General features: G+C 32.5%; 4 protein-coding genes and 1 non-coding gene across 7 annotated transcripts; 3 read left to right on the top strand and 2 right to left on the bottom strand.

Annotated features, from left to right (window-relative positions):
* Positions 1-1574: 1574 nt before the first annotated feature.
* Positions 1575-2387, top strand: LOC146909056 (zinc finger protein 6-like). The gene has a single exon (XM_085723885.1). The coding sequence runs from the start codon at positions 1597-1599 to the stop codon at positions 2293-2295; it is 699 nt and encodes a 232-aa protein (XP_085580011.1). The 5' UTR covers positions 1575-1596; the 3' UTR covers positions 2296-2387.
* A 4948-nt stretch (positions 2388-7335) lies between these two features.
* Positions 7336-7407, bottom strand: TRNAD-GUC (transfer RNA aspartic acid (anticodon GUC)). The gene has a single exon. It is a non-coding gene; the product is annotated as a tRNA-Asp (tRNA).
* Positions 7408-7542: 135 nt separating this feature from the next.
* LOC146909054 (chloroplastic group IIB intron splicing facilitator CRS2-B, chloroplastic-like) lies at positions 7543-10075 on the top strand. 2 transcript variants are annotated; one of them, XM_085725258.1, is made up of 9 exons: positions 7543-7599; positions 7696-7921; positions 8089-8173; positions 8276-8343; positions 8536-8586; positions 8680-8753; positions 9230-9288; positions 9379-9455; positions 9835-10075. In XM_085725258.1, exons 2-9 carry the CDS (start codon positions 7700-7702, stop codon positions 9949-9951), a joined length of 753 nt encoding a protein of 250 aa, XP_085581384.1. In that variant the 5' UTR covers positions 7543-7599; positions 7696-7699; the 3' UTR covers positions 9952-10075. The 2 variants fall into 2 exon arrangements, with proteins under 2 accessions (XP_085581384.1, XP_085581385.1); XM_085725259.1 differs by having other exon boundaries at positions 7543-7603.
* A 967-nt stretch (positions 10076-11042) lies between these two features.
* On the top strand, positions 11043-12091 carry LOC146909053 (homeobox Hox-B3-like protein). The gene has a single exon (XM_085727573.1). The coding sequence runs from the start codon at positions 11174-11176 to the stop codon at positions 11738-11740; it is 567 nt and encodes a 188-aa protein (XP_085583699.1). The 5' UTR covers positions 11043-11173; the 3' UTR covers positions 11741-12091.
* Positions 12092-12884: 793 nt separating this feature from the next.
* LOC146909052 (uncharacterized) lies at positions 12885-17962 on the bottom strand. 2 transcript variants are annotated; one of them, XM_085723674.1, is made up of 6 exons: positions 17522-17662; positions 17309-17490; positions 17139-17194; positions 15256-17028; positions 13841-13952; positions 12885-13753 (listed from the first exon to the last, which is right to left on the bottom strand). In XM_085723674.1, the coding sequence occupies exons 2-6, from the start codon at positions 17460-17462 to the stop codon at positions 13017-13019; spliced, it is 2832 nt and encodes a 943-aa protein (XP_085579800.1). In that variant the 5' UTR covers positions 17463-17490; positions 17522-17662; the 3' UTR covers positions 12885-13016. The 2 variants fall into 2 exon arrangements, with proteins under 2 accessions (XP_085579800.1, XP_085579799.1); XM_085723673.1 differs by having other exon boundaries at positions 17309-17962.
* Between the last annotated feature and the right edge of the window lie 3536 nt (positions 17963-21498).

Genomic DNA, 21498 nt, shown 5'->3' with positions numbered 1-21498 from the left:
AATTAGTAGGTAAAGCTTACTACATTCATTTACATTTCGTTTCTGCTAATCTTTTTCTCTCTGTCATTCTAACATCCGGTAGTTATCTCCCTAACCATATCCACCGGACATACATATTAAGAGTAAAAAGAGAATTTTAGGAGGAGTAAGAGATATCGAAGGGGTCTAAAAACAAGTAACACTTTAGTAACAAAATTAAATCCAAAAACGTTTTATATATAACTAAGGTGCATCATTCAAAATTAAAGTAATAAAGCACTTTTTTTCTATCCTAAGAAAAAGTCTTAATCATGTTTATGTAAGACGTTGATCACTTGTATCATTATATCAACCCTTCGATCGACTAAGAACGTGAGGGTCTTTGGTCCTCTTTCTTTTACCAAAAATATAAAGAAGTGGAGTCCTAATATGATATCATCATACATTGAACCCAACAAGTGGAAGTTAGTAAGATTCTTATAGATTTGTCTAAATAATTAATGACTAACTCAACGTTAATCACGCAAACATGTTTGAGATAACTAGCACTCTCTACACATCATTGTGACCTTTATTCCACTTGATCACACCATTTCTCTAGTCCCTTCTCTCGTAGTATTTGACTTCCTCTCTTAGTACTTAACTGTATCTACATATTTCCTTTTTGTATAGTACTAATACTTTGTATACATTTCCTAAAAAATGTACTTTGTACATGCTTGTGTGTAACAAACCACGATATAAGCCCATTTGAGTTCAAGCTAGATTACAAATAATCCAAGGAAACTTAAAAAAAAAAAAAACTTATAACTTTTTTTAAATGACAGTAATATTCAATATAGGATAAGATTACATAAAAAAAAATCAAAAATCGATTTTAAATGACAAACTCTTGTATATTTTAAAATTAATCACACCAAAATCCATGCCAAAAATAGTCAGATCCACTAGATTACAAATATGCAAGCATTTAAAACCAAAAAGCATATACCCTTTTGTTTTTTATGCCCAAACCACCATCACTCTATACACGTATGCTTTAAAATAAATGTTATTTTATAGGATTCTTGTGGCTTTCTATAAATTATTAAAATTTGCGGCAAATAATTGAGCATCTTCATTCTACTAAAAACACAAGAAAACAAAAATACAATAAGAAAATATATTTCTCCACGCTTAAAAATTTTTGTACTGTTTATGATATGATGCCCAAAAAAATTTGTACTGTTTATGATATGATGCCCAGAAAAGCATTGCTCCTCTACGATTTCGAAATATGAATATATAATTTATAACTTACGTAATGTTATTTATCATGTCATGCGTATAATGTCACACTTCTTGTTTATGAAATTAAAATTAGAGAAATGGATTTTTGTCATTTGATTTTTGTGCTTATTTTTAAAATACGAGTAAATTGAAAGAAAAAAATATAAAACAAAAGAAGATGTAGATACATGTCTCTATTTTGATGTTTGTAGGTATAATATATTCCCACCAAACCAAACACACCATGCTTTTAGCTCTTGATTCGATTGTTGTCTCTTTTCCGTTGAAATTTTCACAACAAACAAGTTAATCTACCCCTTAGCATCATCTACTAATTAAATTCGATCCATGTGTGTTACAAATTATAGTATTATATATGCTACATCCCTTTTCTCAAGCTTATGCATAAATTTTCCACCCTCTTATATAAACCCTTCACATACATATTTTGTAGCTCACACACACACATCACATATTTTGGTGCATCTATCTCACTCACATATATCACTCATGGCAGATTTTGATTACCATGAAAATTCCATTGCTACCCCTACCTCCACCAATACCCTAAAGCTTTTTGGTATCAACATTCAAGAAGCTTGTTTGAACCAATCTCCAACACAATCAGAATTATCTGAGCCTTTGAATGGTAGAAAATTATACGAGTGTCAATATTGTTGTAGAGAATTTGCAAATTCACAAGCCTTAGGAGGACACCAAAATGCACACAAGAAAGAAAGAAAACTTTTGAAACGTGCTCAAATGCAAGCAGCTCGTGCCTTTGTTCCTTCACATTTCCATAATAGATTCATGTCATCACCGCAGTGGCTGCCACAACAAAGTCATTTCCTCGCCAATGCTCCACCGTCTCAGACACCTTCGTCGGTGTGGCTATGCACCACCCATGCAGCAAGTTCGGGAGCTTTTTTAGCTCCCGCAACTGCGTTTGATGGTAGTGCTCGTCGCCATAGTTCTAAATTTGATGGATTCAACAATGGTGATTGTAGTGAACAAGGGTTTGGTTTAAATTTGCATCTTGGACTATAACAACTACCACTACAATTAATGTACTAGTAATTGTATTTTTTTTTGGGTTTAATGTACTAGTCAATTTTAATGTGCTAGCCTAGTGTTTAACTTTAATTATAATTGCTTTAAAAACACGTTAATTATAATTGTCCAGTCGAAAAATAAATAAGAGATTAGAGAGACTTTAAATGTTAAAATGAGAAAATAAAGTGTTTAAAGATGCATATAATTGTCTCGTTCAAGAAAACACAAGAGTTTTAAGGGAAACATGTTCTCAAGGGACGTGTGTTTGTTGAGTGGGGGTAGAAATAATCTGCGCAGGGTAATATTGTTTTAGGGAAGTAAAAGTAACAAAAAGGTTACAAATACATATGATTGTTGCTAGGTGAGCATAACTCATTTGATATGAAAATGCACAATAATAGTAGAGGTTGAGATTTGAACCTCAGACATCCGTCAAAAAGATATCGTCCGAAAGGCTTATAAAAAAATAAAAATAAAATCGTTGAGAAGTTACAAATCGAACCGCTTTAAGGGTGTAACCAAAAAACAAAAAAGAACCGCTTTAAGGGTAAACAAGAAAAATTAAAAAACAACATCATTTGTCAATAAAATATTCGACTAATAAAAGTCATAAGCCTCTAAAAAAAAGTCATCTAAATAGGCGTAATTGTTCTTTTTTTTTTTTTTGAGAGAAGGCGTAATTGTTCATATTGGTCCAATTTTGCGTATATTTTATCTCTTAAATTTACAGAGTCATGATATTCATCGTGGAATCATCACAAATGAATTTTAGTTTTGGATTTATTAATTGACTAAATACATGAATATAGATGAAAGTAAAAGGGGGTTCTACTATCGATACATGTTTGCTTATTGTGTTACTCTCGTGAGCAAGTTTCCCGTCACATATATCACTCTCGTGAGCAAGTTTCCCGTCACATATATCATTATCCAAATTTACATATATTTCACGTGACATATATTTGTTGTATGAAAATTGATGACTGTAAATGTCACAAGAGTCAAGAGCTAATTATCTTCTCTTTTTTTTTTTTTTTTTTTTTTTACGGAAATCACGGAGAGGTTGGATTAAAGTCATCCGATCGTATTTGTTGACAAAAAGATTAAAGTCACTTCCCATTAAAAAAAAGTATACATATCTATGATAGTGTTCAAGATACGGTGTTAGATTTTCCTTTAAAAATGTCAATGTAATTCTTAATGTATGACTATAAAATTTTAAGTGTGTGTTTGGTATGGCGGCGGGAAGAATTGATTTTGATAAAATTGAGTTTGAGAGAATTGATTTTGGTTAAAAGTGGGTTAGATATGAATTGATTATGTTTGGATACGCTTAATTAAAAGTGATTCTTTTGAGTTGATATTGTTTGGATACATTGAATCAAAATTGATTGTGAATGTATAATGACCATATTATCCTTTTAGTATTTAATGGTAGAAAATTGGGCATTTTATAAAAAATAAAAAATAAGAATAAAAAAGATTGGGCCTTATCCTTTAACCCATTGTCATCGTCTTCTCTAACCAAGAAAATCTACTCCCCCACTCACAGGAGTCACAACAAAAAAATAAACTCTGTACTGTACTCCATTGATGCACCAAGGCAAGAACTGAAATGTCCATTTCTAGCGTAATCAAATAAATTCGTTTCATTTTCTCTTTTTAAGTTTAATTCGTCAAATTTTCCCCTCTCTTATCTCTATTTCACTTGCAAAACTTAAAAATTAGGACAGAACTGCAACTGATTTGCAATGCTCGTTATGGGTAATTTGGAGAAGGAGAAAGTTGTTTGATGTGCTAGAAAGAGGTTTATGGGTAATTTGGTAAATCTGAAAAGTTAAAGCATATTCTTGCTTTTCTTCTGCCGCAGAAGCTTGGATTTATAGCTTCTGTCGAACCGGCGTTTTGGTGCTAAAAGCACGGTTGGTAGACTTACGTTTGAGTTGTCCAAACATCACTTGGAAAGTTACAATCGTGTTTGCAGAAGAAAACGTGGGTTTGGAGTGGGTAAACGCCCAACCAAACACACACTAAGACCATGTACAATGGTTTATAACCTTCAACACCCTTCAACACCCACTTTTTCAATTTTTAATACTCCACATCATCTTCTCTCTCTTAATTCAACACTCATTCAACTTTTAACCTCTCCAATGGTTTTTCATTCAACACCCTACCCCACAACTTTTTATTTATTCCTTATTCTTATTTAACTTTTTGCTTTTATAATTATATAAAATTATAATTATCGATTATAATTAAATTTAAATAATATAATTAACAAATTATTTTTTAGTTTTTTTGGATAAACAAAATTTTGTAAAACTTGGTTTTTGTTTCTATGTCCAAATCAAGGGTCCATTTAGTTTGGACCAGTGTATGTTTTGGTCCAACTTGAACTAGTTAAATGACTTGATATTGCAGGTTGTGTTCAGGTCACCCCATACCACACACCATATTGTCGTAATACACTGTAGTAACCCTTTTTCGCAAATAATTTACAAAGTTTTTACTTGTTTCAGATCTTTTAATCATTTGCAACCAACTACAACTATCTCTTCGTAAAAAAAAAAACTACAACTATCTCTCATCTCCGCAAGCCCCGTCACCGCCCCAAGGCTCCACTCTCTCTCTCTGCTCTAAAATATAATTTTTCATTTAAATTTTTTTTAGCCTTTTGTTCTTTCTGTCATTGTAATTTCTAAACAAAAATGATCCACCTCTTGTGTTTTTTTTTTTTTTTTTTTTTTTAATTTGAAAATGCAAAGATAATTTATTGAAGGAGAATATAAACAAAAGGGCCATGCCACTTCCGCCGTCACAGCATAAGCTTCAACCCCCATTGGAATTTAGAGCACATCAAACTAATCACATGAGTGGTTAAAATCCCAATCACCTAATCCAAGAAAAATCAGGCCCTACGAAGGCCATGCCACTGCCGCCGTCATGCAAACTCTCCTTCCGCCGCCGCTAAACGTGGTGCCATATTCGAAGGTCATTTTGTTGCCGCCGTTCATGGTTCCCGATGATGAAAGGGCCCAATTATGGTACACTTTATACATCTATTATATAGACCCGACCCAGAAACCATTTTTCACAAAATGACAAAAACGCTACTGTGCGGTCACTCTCACACTAGGCTTGGATACCCTTAACTTATATATCAGGTACTAGACTATGAATCACAACCGTCTACATTAAATATTATTATATCAAAGGCTAGATTTCAATTGGTCTAAGTTGAACTCCAATTTTTACTGGTCCAAATTAAAAGAAACCCCAAATCAAATGATCCAAGAGAGTGAAAAGCTAATAATAAGAATAAGAGGGTGAAAAACTTGATTTTTGTTTCTATGTCCAAATCAAATTATCCAAGTCTCTATGTGTAGAGAAAAAAAAATCACGAATTTTAGTAAAAAAATAAAAAATAAAAAATTTATTTGCAACGAAATAATTGAGTCCAAAGCATTAAGAAGATAAAAATTCGAAACAGCCAATCCTGATGCACCACTTGTCCCTCCTTCCCCCACAATTTTTTTCTCTCTCTGCATGCAATGAAGCCTGACGCGCCCTGTCTGCTTGTGTTAGGCACTCGCTCGTTTTCAGCAATTAAAACACTCACGCGTGGCACTGCGGGACCAGTTTAAACATGTTGAAAGCTTTCATCTACTCTCTCCTCCACTTCAGCTTTCATCTTTTTCGGTTTAATTTAAAATATATAAAAATCAATCATGTATCTAACGTCTTAATATTTTCAGTTTACCTTAGTACAAATTTTGTTGATTTGTTGCTGGTTTATCATTGCACACTATTTTCCTTCATTAGTACAAATTTTGTTGATTTGTTGCTGGTTTATCATTGCACACTATTTTCCTTCATATGTGTTTTCTAAGTAAGATTTTTGGACAATTGTTTTTGTACTTTTATACTCTCTTGAATTTCAGTCTAGTCCCCCAAAGGTTTGTGTACTTTTTAGTAATATTTCATAGAGTGCTGCAAATGATTGGTGAAAAATATGAAGTTCTAACATAGTTGTGTTCTCACTTCTTTCTCATGATATTTTTGCACTCTCTTTTGTTTAAAAAATAATTATTTTAACAATATGAATTAAAATTTATCAAAGACAATAATTAAATTGATGGATTCTATTTTTTTTATAAAATAAATTGATGCACTCTCTTTGTATAAAAACTACTCATCTCATGTACAACAACAACAACAAAAAAAAACAAGACTACTCATTATTATATTTTTCGTACAATTTAGAGACTAAATTTGAGAAAGAAGTAACACTTTAAGATTAATAAGATTAATTTGATTGTTTAATTTTTTTTTTTTTTTTTTTGTGATGACAAAGAGATGGTTTGTTCGATAGATTTTATTTCTAAAGTAATTTGTATAATATCTCAAGCCTTTGATTTGTTGTTTTTTATTTTATATTTTTTTCACCCAACCAAAATTGCTTTGGTTTGAGCTCCGACATGTGCGTTGCTTCAATTGAATATACCGTGTGAATTAGCACGTGCACAAAGTAAGCAAAGTAAGTAAAATAAAAATATTAAAAAAAAATTCGCCGTTGCCGGGGAGTAAGCAAAGTAAGTAAAATAAAAATATTAAAAAAAAATTCGCCGTTGCCGGGGATCGAACCCGGGTCACCCGCGTGACAGGCGGGTTTTTCACCCAACCAAAATTGCTTTGGTTTGAGCTCCGACCTGTGCGTTGCTTCAATTGAATATACCGTGTGAATTAGCACGTGCACAAAGTAAGCAAAGTAAGTAAAATAAAAATATTAAAAAAAAATTCGCCGTTGCCGGGGAGTAAGCAAAGTAAGTAAAATAAAAATATTAAAAAAAAATTCGCCGTTGCCGGGGATCGAACCCGGGTCACCCGCGTGACAGGCGGGTTTTTCACCCAACCAAAATTGCTTTGGTTTGAGCTCCGACCTGTGCGTTGCTTCAATTGAATATACCGTGTGAATTAGCACGTGCACAAAGTAAGCAAAGTAAGTAAAATAAAAATATTAAAAAAAAAAATCGCCGTTGCCGGGGATCGAACCCGGGTCACCCGCGTGACAGGCGGGAATACTTACCACTATACTACAACGACTTGATGATATTAAGCCGAACAATTAATATCATAACGTCACAAGAAAAATAATCTGATACACACAAAACCAGAGAAAAATCTCCTATCTTCTTTTATTGAAACAAAATAAATAAACCTCTTCGCTTTCTCTTCTCCACTCACTCGGCTACTATTCAGAAAATTGTGCTTTCCCTCGCATATTATTGGTTAATGGTCTGTAAGTTTTTCTTAATGATGATGTTTTGTTCTAAATTATATGAAGTTATGTGTTTCTTAATCATTTCTATATGTTTTTCTGTTTCTTAACAGATAAATGTTGCATCTTGCATCTTCTCCAACCTTATCTTTAACCTATCCCAGAAGAAGGAACTTTCATTATCCTCGTTATTCACTTAAAACATCATCATCATTTTCCGTTCGTTGTTCGGTTCCACAGACAAATAACAATGGAGATACTAATAAAGTGGAATATACTCCTTGGCTTGTTGTTGGCTTGGGTAACCCTGGAAATAAATACCATGGCACTAGACACAATGTAAAAATCAATTTCATAATCAGAAGCTCCAAATTCTAGCTTTAAGTTAAAATAATTCTATTCACAAAATCAATTTTGCTCAAGAGCAACCAAACATGCACTTAAAGTGTTTGAATCAATGTTCTTCTAGTTGTACTTAAACTAATTTTGTGGATTCTCTATGTTAGGTTGGATTTGAAATAATTGACAGTCTTTCTCGGTCAGAAGGTATTCTGATGAATACAATACAGTCAAAAGCCTTGATTGGAATAGGTGCATCGTCTCCTACCATTGATTTTAATTTTATCTACTATATCCAACCTTCCAATGGTTAATTGCAACATTGATTTATATTTAATTATTTGATATGTACAGGTTCTATAGGAGAAGTACCAGTTTTGTTGGCGAAACCTCAAACATACATGAATTTTAGTGGGGAATCGGTTAGTTTTTCGTCATGTATTAATAGCTAGATTTTTCATGATTAACACACACACAGAAATTGGTCATGGATGAATTATCTGATTCAGTGCTTATAGTTATTTGTGTATATGCTTATTTGTGCTTATTGTCATTCGTCAATTTGAATGTTATCTTTCTGTTATTGAATTGTCTCATTTTTAATATTGTTAAAGGTTGGGCCTCTTGCTGCATATTATCGAGTGCCGTTGCGCCATATTCTAGTGGTAAGTATTTCATATCTTGATTCTGTTTAGATACAGTTTGGAAATTTGTTGATGTTTTTCCTTGACTTTAAGTTTGTGGAAATTTTTATGTAGGTTTATGATGAAACTAGCCTTCCAAATGGTGTTTTAAAGCTTCAACCTAAAGGTGGACATGGGCATCACAATGGGTAATGCTTGTTGTATTTCTAATAACATGGTTATTAGGATTTTTTAAGTATCGTAACAAAATATGATTTCAAAAATAGAATTTGATAGTCTAGCAATTTTGAACTTTTTACTTCATGAATAATGAGATGGTGAACAAGAATTCTCTTGTCTGAATTTAACTTGTTTGACTCTGATTAATTATTATGTTCTAAACATGACTCATTAATTTGTAAACCTGGATAGTTACTTGAATCTTGCCATGGGTAACATGTAGAATTCTTGCTCTCAACTTTTTTTCAATGCATTAGAGTGATGAAGATATGTCTGAATTATGTCTGAACTTGTATGATTTTATGGATAATACAAAGACTGGCATCTCTATATTGTAAACCTTGTTTTCTTGACATATTTAGAAGCCAGCGTTACATTTTGCTATATATGTCCTCTCCTCTTATACCCATTATGAAGTCTATAACTGGTGTTAATATTGTTACAGATTGAAAAATGTGATTGGCCATTTGGATGGTTCTCGTGATTTTCCTCGACTTGCAATCGGTTAGTTCTTTGTCTAATGTCACTTTATAAGCTGATATAGCCTTAGTTGTTTATCAGAGTATATTTCAAAGTTGCATTTTTACTTTGTAGGAATCGGAAACCCTCCTGGAACTATGGATTTAAGAGCATTTCTTCTACAAAAGTTCAGTTCAGTGGAAAGAAAGCAGGTTATACCTTCTAGTCTTCTATCAAGTGTAAATTAGTTTAGTTCTTCTGTCATTGCATAGAACTTTTCTGCTTATGCTAGTTGTGAAATGCTTCACAGTCTACATGTGTTATGTTATCCATAGATAAGAACAATTTAGGATTTAGTTTCTGGTTAATTATCAGTAACAAATTTGACTAAAATGACATAACTGTGAAATGTATCAAAGCAAATTATAAGTTAGACCAGGCAAATATTTAGACAGTTGGTGTGACCTACAAAAGCAATAGGAGGGGTAATAAACCTGAAAACTGTGGCACTAAGATCATAGAATGTTTCGAATTATGTACCTTTTTTTGTATTTGAACAATACTGTTTTCTTTTTATTTTTTTAATGGCAGGTTGATGAGTCATTGGAGCAAGGAGTTCAAGCTGTTAAGACCTTAGTGCTCAATGGGTTTAACCATCATGTCAATAGATTCAATTTAGGGCAAAAATACAAGTACAATAAAGTTTAATTTCTCTCAAATGTACCACTAGTTTTTTGTTATTATAGATGAAATCCATGTTTACCACTTACCACATTGTGTATGCTAGCATTCTCACCTAAAAATGATGGCCTAATCTGTTGTTTCGTGCAAATGCTCACTCTCCCTCACATGGCTAATCTACGAAATTGGTACCATATGTTGCAAGGCAACCTTTGCTCTTTGGCATCTCATAACCTTTCTCTATGAGAAATTCTATTACAGCACCACTTTTGTGCACTTTTTTTTATATCCTTGGCTTGCATTCTGTACAATTAATAAATCCTTACTTCACAAAAAAAAGGACCTGCAATGTAGGAGTGTAGTAACTAAATGTATAAATACAGAGGATGCAGAGCAAAACTAAAAATTGTTGAGCACAGTAATTTTGATGCTTGTTGGTTACAACATCGTTTGTGGGGTAAGTAAGACAGTTAACATCGAATGGGGACAGTCTATATTAACCGTCAATTTGGTAACTACTGAAAATATTTGGGATACCAGGCAGACCAAAAATTCATATGAATTGTACATGTAATCTTTTTTTTGAATAAATATGAATTGTACATGTAATCTTTATTGTTCTGGAATTGCACGAATCACATTTGTTGTCTAAAGCAAAACCAAAAATTTCACATTTTACAACGTGAGCTTCATAAAAAAAAGAGCTTTGTTGTAGTCCAATGTTATCCAATCTAACTGATACCCCCGTTAAAATGAGTAAATCACTGATTCTCAATTTAGTCCCTGACTTTATTAATATTTCAAACTAATCTATATCTTTGTCAAAAGTTTCTTAATTAGGTCTCTATCTTTATGTTTTCCTCACATGACGAGGGATCTAATCGAAATTTTTTTGACAAACATAGAGACTAGTTTAAAATATTAATAAAATCGGAGATTAATCTAATAATCTCTTGTAAACACATGGACCAATTTAATGAAATAATCCATCACACAATGAATATAAAATTCCACGTGCAAAATAGTGAAAAAAGTGAGTTAATGTCAATGTGCCTTCACAGTTAAAAGAATCTTCTCTCTCATTAATTAGACCGTTGCAGTAATCTATTTTTGTTTTATTTTAGTAGAAAAAGTGGTTAAAAGTGCAGAAGAGAAAGATATCGTAACGGCTCTATTTTTCACTTTCATCATCCTATTCCAAACCAAACCCCCCATTTTTTCTTATCACCTCCATCTCCACAACAACACCATGGATATGGAGAGAGGACCAAGATACAACGCATACGCTAAATTAAGAGAAACAAAGCTTCAAAACAACTACCTAAGACTACAACAATACCAACAACAACAACAACAAGAAAATGAGATACAAGTTGAAACAAAAATTCCAACTCCACCAACAAAACAAGTCAAGTTTCATGTTAGTAGTGTTGCTTCTGGGACTGGAAGAAAAGGGTCTTCTCTTATAGCTCAATCTGTTCCAGATTTCTCTTCTATGTTACGAAAAGAGAACCGTAAACCGACGAATATACCACAACCTTGTACTACTACTTTGACACCTCCTTTGAAGAACAAGAACAAAGGTTGTAGTGGTGGTGGTGTTTTGTCAAGTTCAAGAGGGAATAGTAGATCAGCAAATGCTGCTGCGGAGAAGAGAAAGGGTGGTGGGATTCTTATGGCAAGGAAAAGCTATGCTAATTTTGATGAGCTTAGAAGTTTTTCTTCAGCTACTGCAAATGCTATCAATGGTGAGAGTAGGAATAGTAGAGTTGTGGGGAAGAATAGCAAAACTGTTTTAAGATGTAGAGAGCTTTGAGTTCATTCAAATTTGATTGATTTGTTTCATTTATTTAGTTTTGAGAGGCTTTGATTTTATGGCTTCAGCTATTTTTATATTTTCATCTTTTTCTGGTTTTTGGTTTGCAATTTAAAAATAAAAAAAAAAAATTGGGAAAGGACTAAGGAGGATTATTGGATTTGCAGCAGTATTGTGCAAGTGTATTGTAGAGCTTTGTGTGATTTGAGTGTTGGTTACTGCAACATTACTGTAATAAGAAGGAAGAAGAAGAAGAAGAAGAATTTTCATATTCTAGTACTATTTTCCTCTATTGATTGGGAAGGAAATTGTTTGTTGTATTTTGAATGAAATAAATGATTTTTTTTATTATTTCTTCATTTTTTTTTGTTTTTGAAAGATTTATTATTTCTTCATTGATTGGTAAAGACTTTGTATATTAATTGAAGTATGCCATTTATTATTAGGGAAATGTTAACAACCCTTATTATTATTGGAAAAAAAACTGAACTCTTACATTAATTATATTGATACAAACTAGTAAATCACATTGATTAAAGGTATGACACCAATTTTTTGTTTGTTTGTGTAAATCGGGTGTGCGCGTGTGGAGGCTAATCCCTCGAGTTTTGTGGGACCTAAATGAGCGACAAACTCTCTCTAAGAGTTTTAACGCTACTACATACCTAAGGTTGGATTCGAACTCAGGACCTTGATTAAGTTAGAAGATGGTAAAACACCTATTTTATTTTAAAATGATATTTGTTCATTTTTTTTTTTTGTCTTACATCTCAACATAGAGCTAAGTAAAAACTAACTAAACTTGGTTTCAATCACTCAAATCACAAACTTGGTGTTCTCAATTGATTTATTGTTAAATGAAGCACATTATTCACTTGATTCCAATCAGTTGGTTCAGTTTTGTGGAATTCAATTAAGCATGAAAGTCTAAATTTTATAAAATCACAATTTGAATAACATGAGTAAAAATATATGGACCATGCTTGTCATTGTTCAAAAATGACTGTATAAAATGAGATTTCAAGGTGGAATTCATTTTAATGATCTTCTTTCTTAAACTGTAAAAAATATTCTAAGCAAATGCTGAAACCACAAGCATGTTAATGATTACTTGTTTGCTAATTTGCATAAACAAAAACAAATATGACAGTAACAATTCTAATAATAATATATCAAAACAGCGACATTGTCACTGGGACTTTATTTGTCCACTAATTCAAAGAGCCTAAAGAAGCCTCCATTAGAGATACCGTAATCCCATTTATACACATTGATTTTATAAGCAATAAGAATTATTCTTGAAACCAACAAGGTCTTGAACAACTTCTTCAACCAAACTATGAAGTATGTCTCCATCAATATCACCACCAGCCTCAAATGCTTCAATGTCAAAGTCATTCCATTTCCCAAGGGAATGACTCATCTCCCATTCGATTATTTCGTCAGGTACCATCCCAACCATACACACCCACTTATTAACCTCTCGTTTGACCTCTTGAGCCAATGTCTCGGCTTTTACGCATAGTGGCAGCTTCGTCCAGGCCTTGAATCCGGTGTAAAAATATTGCCAACAATTTGATTCTAGATATTCCATAACGCAATCAAAGACAAATCCCTTGATCATCTTTGTTGATTTGGAATCCTCATAACCCACAAAACAATTAAAATCAGTCCACATAGCATCATCTGACATCGTGTTCAATTCGTTAAGAAGAAACCGATAAATCAGAAGCTGCGGTATTTCTTCCTCGCTGTGGTAATTTGCAATTCGAAGCACTAATTCAGCATTCAAGAGAGTATCCTTCATATCATTGAGTTTGCTTCTTGTACATTGTTTTCCAAAAGAATATAAACTTTGCAATGCCATAGGAATTTGGTTGATGATAACAGTTAGTATTTTGCCTATACTTTCTTTATTAAAAGATGCAGCACAATCTAAAAGTTCATCATCATGTTCTGATGGTTCCGGCAGACTGTATGCGAAATTCATGGAGTCAGGGTGAAAACCACGCCCTGGAATTCAATCAATCACAGAGGTTATATAAATTGAAATTATGAATCACTTTTACACGATTACAAATTTTTCAAGTTCCAATTTACCTGAGCTATCGTCTAGACTACTAGAAGAAAATGAAGCTTCTAAAACAGATCCAGGACTGAGATGATTATCATTGCAAGAGGTTCCTAACAACCTTTCTTGTTTTGCTCCACACTAATAAGAAAAGAAACCAAAAATAATGTCAGGTATACCAGTCACAATTATAACATTCCACAAATCAGTGTAAATCTTGATGCAATATTACAATTAGTTAACAGATTTATGCTCAAACTAACAAAGCTCAAGTTACTTAAAATAATTGCACTGGTTTCAGGAAATGATTTTCTGTTTATCGAGGCAAATAGGCTTCTTCCCATACAGTCAAAGTGTTGGAAGTAAAATCTCTATATTACTTAATAATCATCTCACTTTCCAAGCAGCAGAGATTGATTTTTTTTGTTAGATAGATTAAATGGCAATAGCCATTGGAAACTCACACACACACGAGTGGAGGAGTCAGGGTTCAAACCCCGGTCACACGTCTGGTCTAGCAATTTAAGCATTTTTGCCAATTGAGCTAGGACTAGATTGATTTAATAGAGGAAGAATAGATTCAATGTATCTTAAGGAATCAAATTAGCATGATTACTCTTCTTTTAAATTGCATTCTGAAATTATTACCAAAATTACAGTCAATTTATTACAAAATATCAGATTGATGTGTTTTATATTCAAGCAATTTATTACAAAATTACATCTCTCTTTTTGGAATTCAAAGTATTGCCAACATTAAGAGTGGATCAGTGAGTTTCTACAAAGTTCGACATGTGCCATGATATGACCAATTTTCTGTCCTTTAGACAAATTATAAATGAACAAAATTGACAGACAACTTTGAACTATATATGTACATGATTGTTTAGACCACTATTTGAGTTCATTAGGCCAATATTTGACGCCCATTATATGGGTAGGCATAGCATTTAGCAGTACTCATCTATGAGTCATAGACATAAGACATGTGGTTTCAACTCAAATAGAATTCATGGAAATTAAACTTTCCATGTGTCTATAACCTACTGCGACATTGATGTATTCTAATCAGCAGAGCATTTCATTGAAATCTATTAGGTAAAACAACAGGGTGAAGTCTAAATAATAATTTAGGGGGATAGTTTTGATGCAGATGTATAAAGTGTGAAATATAAACAGCAGCAAAAGCAAAGTTCACATAAAGAAGAGCAGAAAAATCAGGTAGAAAAGCATTTCTGATCGCAGTATATCCAAGACTATCTTTTTTTTTTTTGACAAAAGACTATCTAAAACATAAAATTTAGACTACTCAAGCACTGGCACTGCACTACAAGTTTTCAACAAAAATGAGGAACTGAAAATTGTCAAACAGCTAACTGATAACAAAAGAAGAAAATATTCTAAATTAGGGCACACTAAGATGGTCATGATGAAGAATACGTACAAGGAAACTAGCATCTTCATTATGGATGTGGCCATCATGACAGATCAAATTCTCTGAACTTAGAGCAGATATCAGCTCTTGAAGAATCACGGCACTTGATTTTTGAGGTACACCACTTGTAGCCAACTCATTTTCTTGAGAGGTCAATTCCTTCAGCTTTTGTTCAAGAAAGGCACCTAAATTATCAACTTTCAATGGTGGAAGCCTTTGGAAGTATGCCTTCCTCTCATTGTTGCTGTATGTCTCTTCCTCTTCAACATGTATTCCTGTCTTTTGCTTCAAAGGGGAACTAAATGTGAATGAAGCTGCATCATTGTTCATATTGTGGCTCGCCTTAACTGGTTCTCCTTGACCTTTATTTTTTATATTGGAACTGTTCAAGGACGAAGAGTTGAAGTCCCTCCTTTTTCCATTGGTTGCCTCACGACGAACATTTCTCTGTTTCAAACCAGCTGAATTAGCAGGAGTCATGCCTTCAAGTCGTGTGACATTTGGTGTCCTTTTCCTCTCTAATGTCCTTACATGAGACAAGGACTCAAGACGTTGTCTATTACAAGGTTTTTTCTCTAAGTCAAATTTGGAACTGTCAGCTTTAGTAGGCGACCTCATCCTTGTTTGACCACTGATGCTTCTATTCAAAGCAACAAAGTCTTTAGTTCCACTTGCAGTGTTTGCACACGATGATACTCTTTTTACTTGCATACCACACGTTGTAGATCCAGATGAAGAACTTTCACTGCTTAATTTCGATTCTTGTGCTTTGCGTTTGTAGGAAAAAGAAGATGCATCATCCTCTTGGGCCCTTATTGGTCGGCGGCATGATGAACTCCATTGAGCCGGACCTTCGCGGGGCATTGGAATTCTTATGGTAGTCGGTTCATTCCACGATTGTTGTGCATAATTTTCCTCCTCTCCATTTGTAACATGAGATGCAAATTTTTCCTGACTTCTCAGAAGTACAATATCTCTTCCTTGTCCATGAGAGGGAGTAATCGGCATTCCCTTCTTACACGACGATGCCATCGAGGTAGCAGTGATCACAGCTGAAACAGTCGGTGGAGGAACATCGGGTGGTCCCCTAACCTCGACCTTGCAGTCAATTACATCAAGCAAATTGCCACAATTCTTGCAAGAAGCCTGCCCTATTAAAGGTTTGGATGTGCTGGAAACGTAACAGGAATGATTTGGCATTATCACATTTCCCACACCACCTTTTACAATGCCAGCCTTAAGAGAACAAGCGGAAGCAGGATACGTCAGAGTGCCTTTACCTTTACTTGCCTGCAGTCCAGGTTCCAAAATCTTAGCAGCCGCTCCCATTAACCTAGAGCTTCGAGAAGCACTTTTCCCAGAAGTAACTCTAGGACTCTTCAAAGGAGAAGCAAGCTTTGGATGATGATGGTGGTTATGCTTTTTCGCTCGCGACAAAACACTCCTAATATGAAGGGCCTCAGCTCCAAACCTAGTCACGGCCTTTCTCTCACACACTCCAGTTTTCTGAAGCTTCTGAGGTCTTGAATCATGCTTTACAACTCTCATTTCCAAATCTTTACCTTTCCTATCCAACTCACAATGACTACTCAAACACTCTTCCCCATCGCCACAACTATCAAAATACAAAGCTTTCTTCGATTTCTCTCGCTGAGCAGCTGGTATAGAATCTAAACCCATCAACCTAGCTACTAAACTCGGAACTCGCATTTCACTCTTTCGTTCTACATCCACACCATGACTCCCACCTTTTGGAAAACCTCCACTATTCTCATTAGCAATCTACAATTGAAACACATCCACAATATCCAACAAAAAGATTAAGTACTAAACATCAAAGAACGCCAAATTAGAAATCAACACAATAAACCAAAACCATAATAAAGCCTTACCAAGTGAAGTTTGGAATTTGGCATTTTTTCATCTCCCCTAAACTTTTTAGCACGACCTGAAATACACACATCAACAAAGATCAAAACAATGCTTGGTATAATTTTTCATGCCAAATCATCTTATTATAAGAGAATTATATGAAAATAGATAAAATTACAAAGTGACTAACCAGGAGTCAAAAGTTTCTTTGAGAAGAACTTTTTCTTAACAAGCCTCTTCTTCCAATCAATAAGCTGAAAGAAAATACCAACACAACCACCAGGTTTTTGAACCTTATCCGTAATAGCCAAATTCTTCACAGAAGAAGATTCACTCATTTTCATAAAACCTTCCAACAACACACCCCAAAAACAAAACAAAAAACCACTCCAAAAAACCAAAAAGATAAAAACAACTTCCTTAACAATGAATTTCACTCTACATTGTACAAAACCAAAAAACCCTCCACCCCATAACAAAAAAAAAAAAAACAATTTTTTGATAACCCTTTTACTACCTGAAAACTTTGCAATTCACATTACCTCACCAACCTCCTAAAAAAACCATCTTTTTCTACCAGAAATGTAAACCATAATGACAGAAAAGAATCCCAAAAACTAGTTCTTTAAGGTAACAAGGTACAATAATGTAATCCAAAACAAACCCTGCAAAAACCTCTGGTGCTACTCACGACAGCACTGAGCATGAAAGCAACATATGATACTGCAAAAAAATGTTCTCACGACAGCTTTTTCACTCTTTCTTTCTTCTTCTGCTTTTTGTGGCGCGTGCAGGTTGTAGAGAGTGACAGAGAAGTGAGTAGGATAAGATGAATGAAAGAGACAAAAAGTACATAAACTTCGCTCATCTATGTATTATTGGTCAACACACAATATTTATATAAGTACATTCTTTGTGTTGATGTATAATACTGTATACTTCATCAAGATTCATGTTCATAAGTATAATCTTCACGTAATCATAAATAAAGATTAATCTTATGAGATCATAATAGACAACATAACTCTCTCAAGAGATTTATGGCTGCATTTATGCGTTCATACTAGCTGAGTTATTTTAAAATATTGAACAAAACAAAAAAATTAAAATAATCAACACTTTGGATTTTGGGTCTTTTACACTATATGTATCAACTATCAATCATAATTATTAGAAGATACAAACTTACGATGTTCATGACAAATACATGACCTTCCTTAGTCAAATCGTAGAGATTCTCTTTAGTCAGATTATATATTTACTATTATTCTCTAAAAGCATCAACAATGGAGACACTCTGATTTGGGTACTTAAATGAATCTCATGTCTACAAATCATTTATTTATAATTTTTTTTATAGTAGTACTAATAAGTACTTAATCCCTCCAATTCATGTTTCATACAAATTTTTTAAATGGGATCTACTAATCAATTATCAATAACTTTATATCATTAGTTATCGTGAGCTTAACTCAGTTGGTATGGAGAATACATGATATATGCAAGGTCGGAGTTTGAACCCCGGCCACCGCAAAAAAAAATTTATACCATTACATTTCAATTTTTAATATTAAAAAAGTGTGGATCCCATTTAATATTGGAGGTTTTAATTAAGACCCCAAATTTTATAAGACCCCGACAATTTTTCTCCCTTATAGGTAGTCTTATATGTTTAAGAATCCCTCGTTGTGGATGCTCTAAGGATGTATATTCCCTTAGTATTTTTTTTTTTTTGAGAGGATATTTTCTTCGTATTATATTATTGGTTTTCTTGTGATTTTACACGTTTTAATAAGAAAAAAAATTACACAATTCGTCTTTAAATTTAATTTTAAGTAACACTTTCGTCGTTTATCTTTTTTGTCCTCATTTAATTTTTTATGTTATAATTAGGTAACGTTTTCATCGTTTATCTTAACATTATTATCCTTTTTATAAGATTTTTTTTCAATGAAATTTGATTTTCTTTATGAGTTTGATGAATTTTTTATATGTTGTATTTTATGCAATTTTGATTTTGTTATGATAAAAAAAGACAACAATATTGTCATTTTATAACATAAATGACTAAATCGCAAAAATAAAAAGATAAATGGACAAAAATGTTATCTAATTATAACATAAATGATTAAATTGGGACAAAAAACAAATAAAAGAACGAAAGTGTTACTCAAAATTAAATTAAAAGACAAACTGTGTGATTTATTTTTTTGAGAGATAATTGTGTAATTTATTGAAAACTTAAATTATGAATGATTTTATAAAATCATCCTTCATTTTTTTTAGGTGAAAATCATCATTCATTAATGACACGAGAAAGAGATATTAAAATAATTGGAAGGAGAATAATAAAAATAGTAAAGGGTATGTATAAAAATGCTAGCCTTGTCCATGGTCCTGCCATTTCTGAAGTATTATATGTAGTCTTACCATGTTTTTTAACCAAAAAATTGTTTCTAAAACTTGAATTCATGATCGAATATTTTAGTCACGTGGTAACAACTTTACTGTTATGTCAAGACTCTCCTTGATAAAGGGAATGTATGATTGAAAAAAATTACATTAATATTTTAGTATGGTAAAGTCATATATAATAAAACTTTTTTTTTCCAGAGTGTCATATAAAAACCCTGCAGAAAGTAACATTGTTTTTACAATTTGTCATTCAAAAGAGATAATTAATTTACGCTCTCAATATAATATTTATTGTTTATCGTAGAAAAAGATGAAAAATAAGTAATGGTACGTTGATAAATAAATAATTAATGCAATTGAAAATTCAACCAATTTTTTTGAAAAAGGTACAAAGAAGTTTTTTAAAAGGATCTTATATTTAAAGACAAAAATAATTTTTGACTTTAATCACAATTATTTCTAAAGTTGCACGTGTAAATAGTTATGGTACGGGTTAGTGTAAATAGTTATGGTACGGGTTAGTACAATAACTGCCAATAATTATAATTAATTGACAATAAAAAAAATATAATGTCTCTGTGAGTTTAGCTTAATTGAGCAAGACAATGCATTATATATGTTGGGTTCGGAGTTCGAACCACATACATCTTACTTATTCATCTACCATGTTACTTGACCAAAAAATATATATTTATACCACAAGTGTATCAAAATTAAATTCTCAATTTTGATATGTATTAATTATATTTTTTAATTATATGGTGTAATATGAGAGGAAGATAGTATTTTATTTTTCAATTTTATTTTTCAATGAGGTAAAATTAATACTTCATTCAGTCACGTTTATAAGCAAAAAACAATTTTTTAAGTTCAAAGAGAGTACATTTGATTGTGATTTAACTACGATTTTAGTGTGTTTTTCTTGAACTTATGGAAGAGGTGAAATGGATTTTAAAAGTATAAAATTGATTTTATTTTTTACGAAAATATAGAATTGATTATAATTAACTTTGAATTATAATTTGGAACTTTTAACAAAAGAATTGATTTTTAACCTCGAACTTTTTCATTCAATTGACTTTTATATATTTAAATATAAATAATTTCATATTCAACATATTTTATTTAAAATTACTTTTTATCTATCGAGAACCAAATCTCACCAAAATCTTTTAGATGTATCAAATTACTTCAATCTCGTTTTATTTTTGAATATATAGTTATGAACGTGTAACGAATAGTCACAATAAACTTTCAATGTATCAAATTCTAAAATAGTCTTTAGTTGTGCATTTTGTTAGTCGATATAATTTTTAACGTTAAAATAATTTTTCAGTGATGACCGCAACCATTTTCTTATAAGGATTGATATGTTAGTAAATATTTATGCTGGTTAATATGACAGTAAATACATTGAGGGACATATATGACAATATTAACTAAACTTTTTAACGTTAGTGACTATGTTGACTGATGTAGTGCACAACTAAAAAATATTTTGAAATTTCGACACGTTATGGAACTATTGTGATTATTTGTTATACATTCAAAAATGTAAAATGACTATTTTGCCCTTTTATTTTTATACTTACAAAATGGAAACAAGAAACGGAAAAAGAGGTTCGGGTTTTTGTGTAACGTTGTGTCTACGTTTGTCTGCTATTGAATTCAACACTCAATAGTAAATGGACGGTGCCTTGGACTCACGCGCTTTCAAGGGTATGTGAGACCCACTAGGGTTGATAATGTAGTTACCTTTTCTATTGCATGAAAACTACAAAATTCACTAGTGTAGTTGGATTGGAACTGAATTGTACAATGCTTGCAAAAGGAAATTAATCATGCAAAACTTTTTCCTTTCTTTCTGGTTATTATTATTACATGCCAAATTTACTTGTTTGGTTTGCATCAAGAAAAAAGTTTGATAATGCATGCATGATGGGAGGGGCCATTTTGCTCCATCTT

This window comes from Medicago sativa, chromosome 7 (assembly GCF_051527215.1).
Source record: "Medicago sativa cultivar Bolivia chromosome 7, Bolivia_mono, whole genome shotgun sequence".
In the NCBI taxonomy this organism is placed as follows: Eukaryota; Viridiplantae; Streptophyta; class Magnoliopsida; order Fabales; family Fabaceae; genus Medicago; species Medicago sativa.
This window is presented reverse-complemented; position numbering and strand designations above follow the sequence as displayed.

Bases quoted from the DNA above. Each gene is read 5' to 3' on its own strand.
- LOC146909056 (XM_085723885.1), top strand. From the start codon at position 1,597: ATGTGTGTTACAAATTATAGTATTATATATGCTACATCCCTTTTCTCA.
- LOC146909054 (XM_085725258.1), top strand. From the start codon at position 7,700: ATGTTGCATCTTGCATCTTCTCCAACCTTATCTTTAACCTATCCCAGA. The intron at 8,344-8,535 runs GTTAGTTTTTCG...ATATTGTTAAAG, and splicing joins TGAATTTTAGTGGGGAATCG to GTTGGGCCTCTTGCTGCATA. The intron at 8,754-9,229 runs GTAATGCTTGTT...ATATTGTTACAG, and splicing joins GGACATGGGCATCACAATGG to ATTGAAAAATGTGATTGGCC.
- LOC146909053 (XM_085727573.1), top strand. From the start codon at position 11,174: ATGGATATGGAGAGAGGACCAAGATACAACGCATACGCTAAATTAAGA.
- LOC146909052 (XM_085723673.1), bottom strand. From the start codon at position 17,462: ATGAAAATGAGTGAATCTTCTTCTGTGAAGAATTTGGCTATTACGGAT. The intron at 13,953-15,255 runs GTACGTATTCTT...TTTTCTTATTAG, and splicing joins ATGAAGATGCTAGTTTCCTT to TGTGGAGCAAAACAAGAAAG. The intron at 13,754-13,840 runs GTAAATTGGAAC...ATTGAATTCCAG, and splicing joins TAGTCTAGACGATAGCTCAG to GGCGTGGTTTTCACCCTGAC.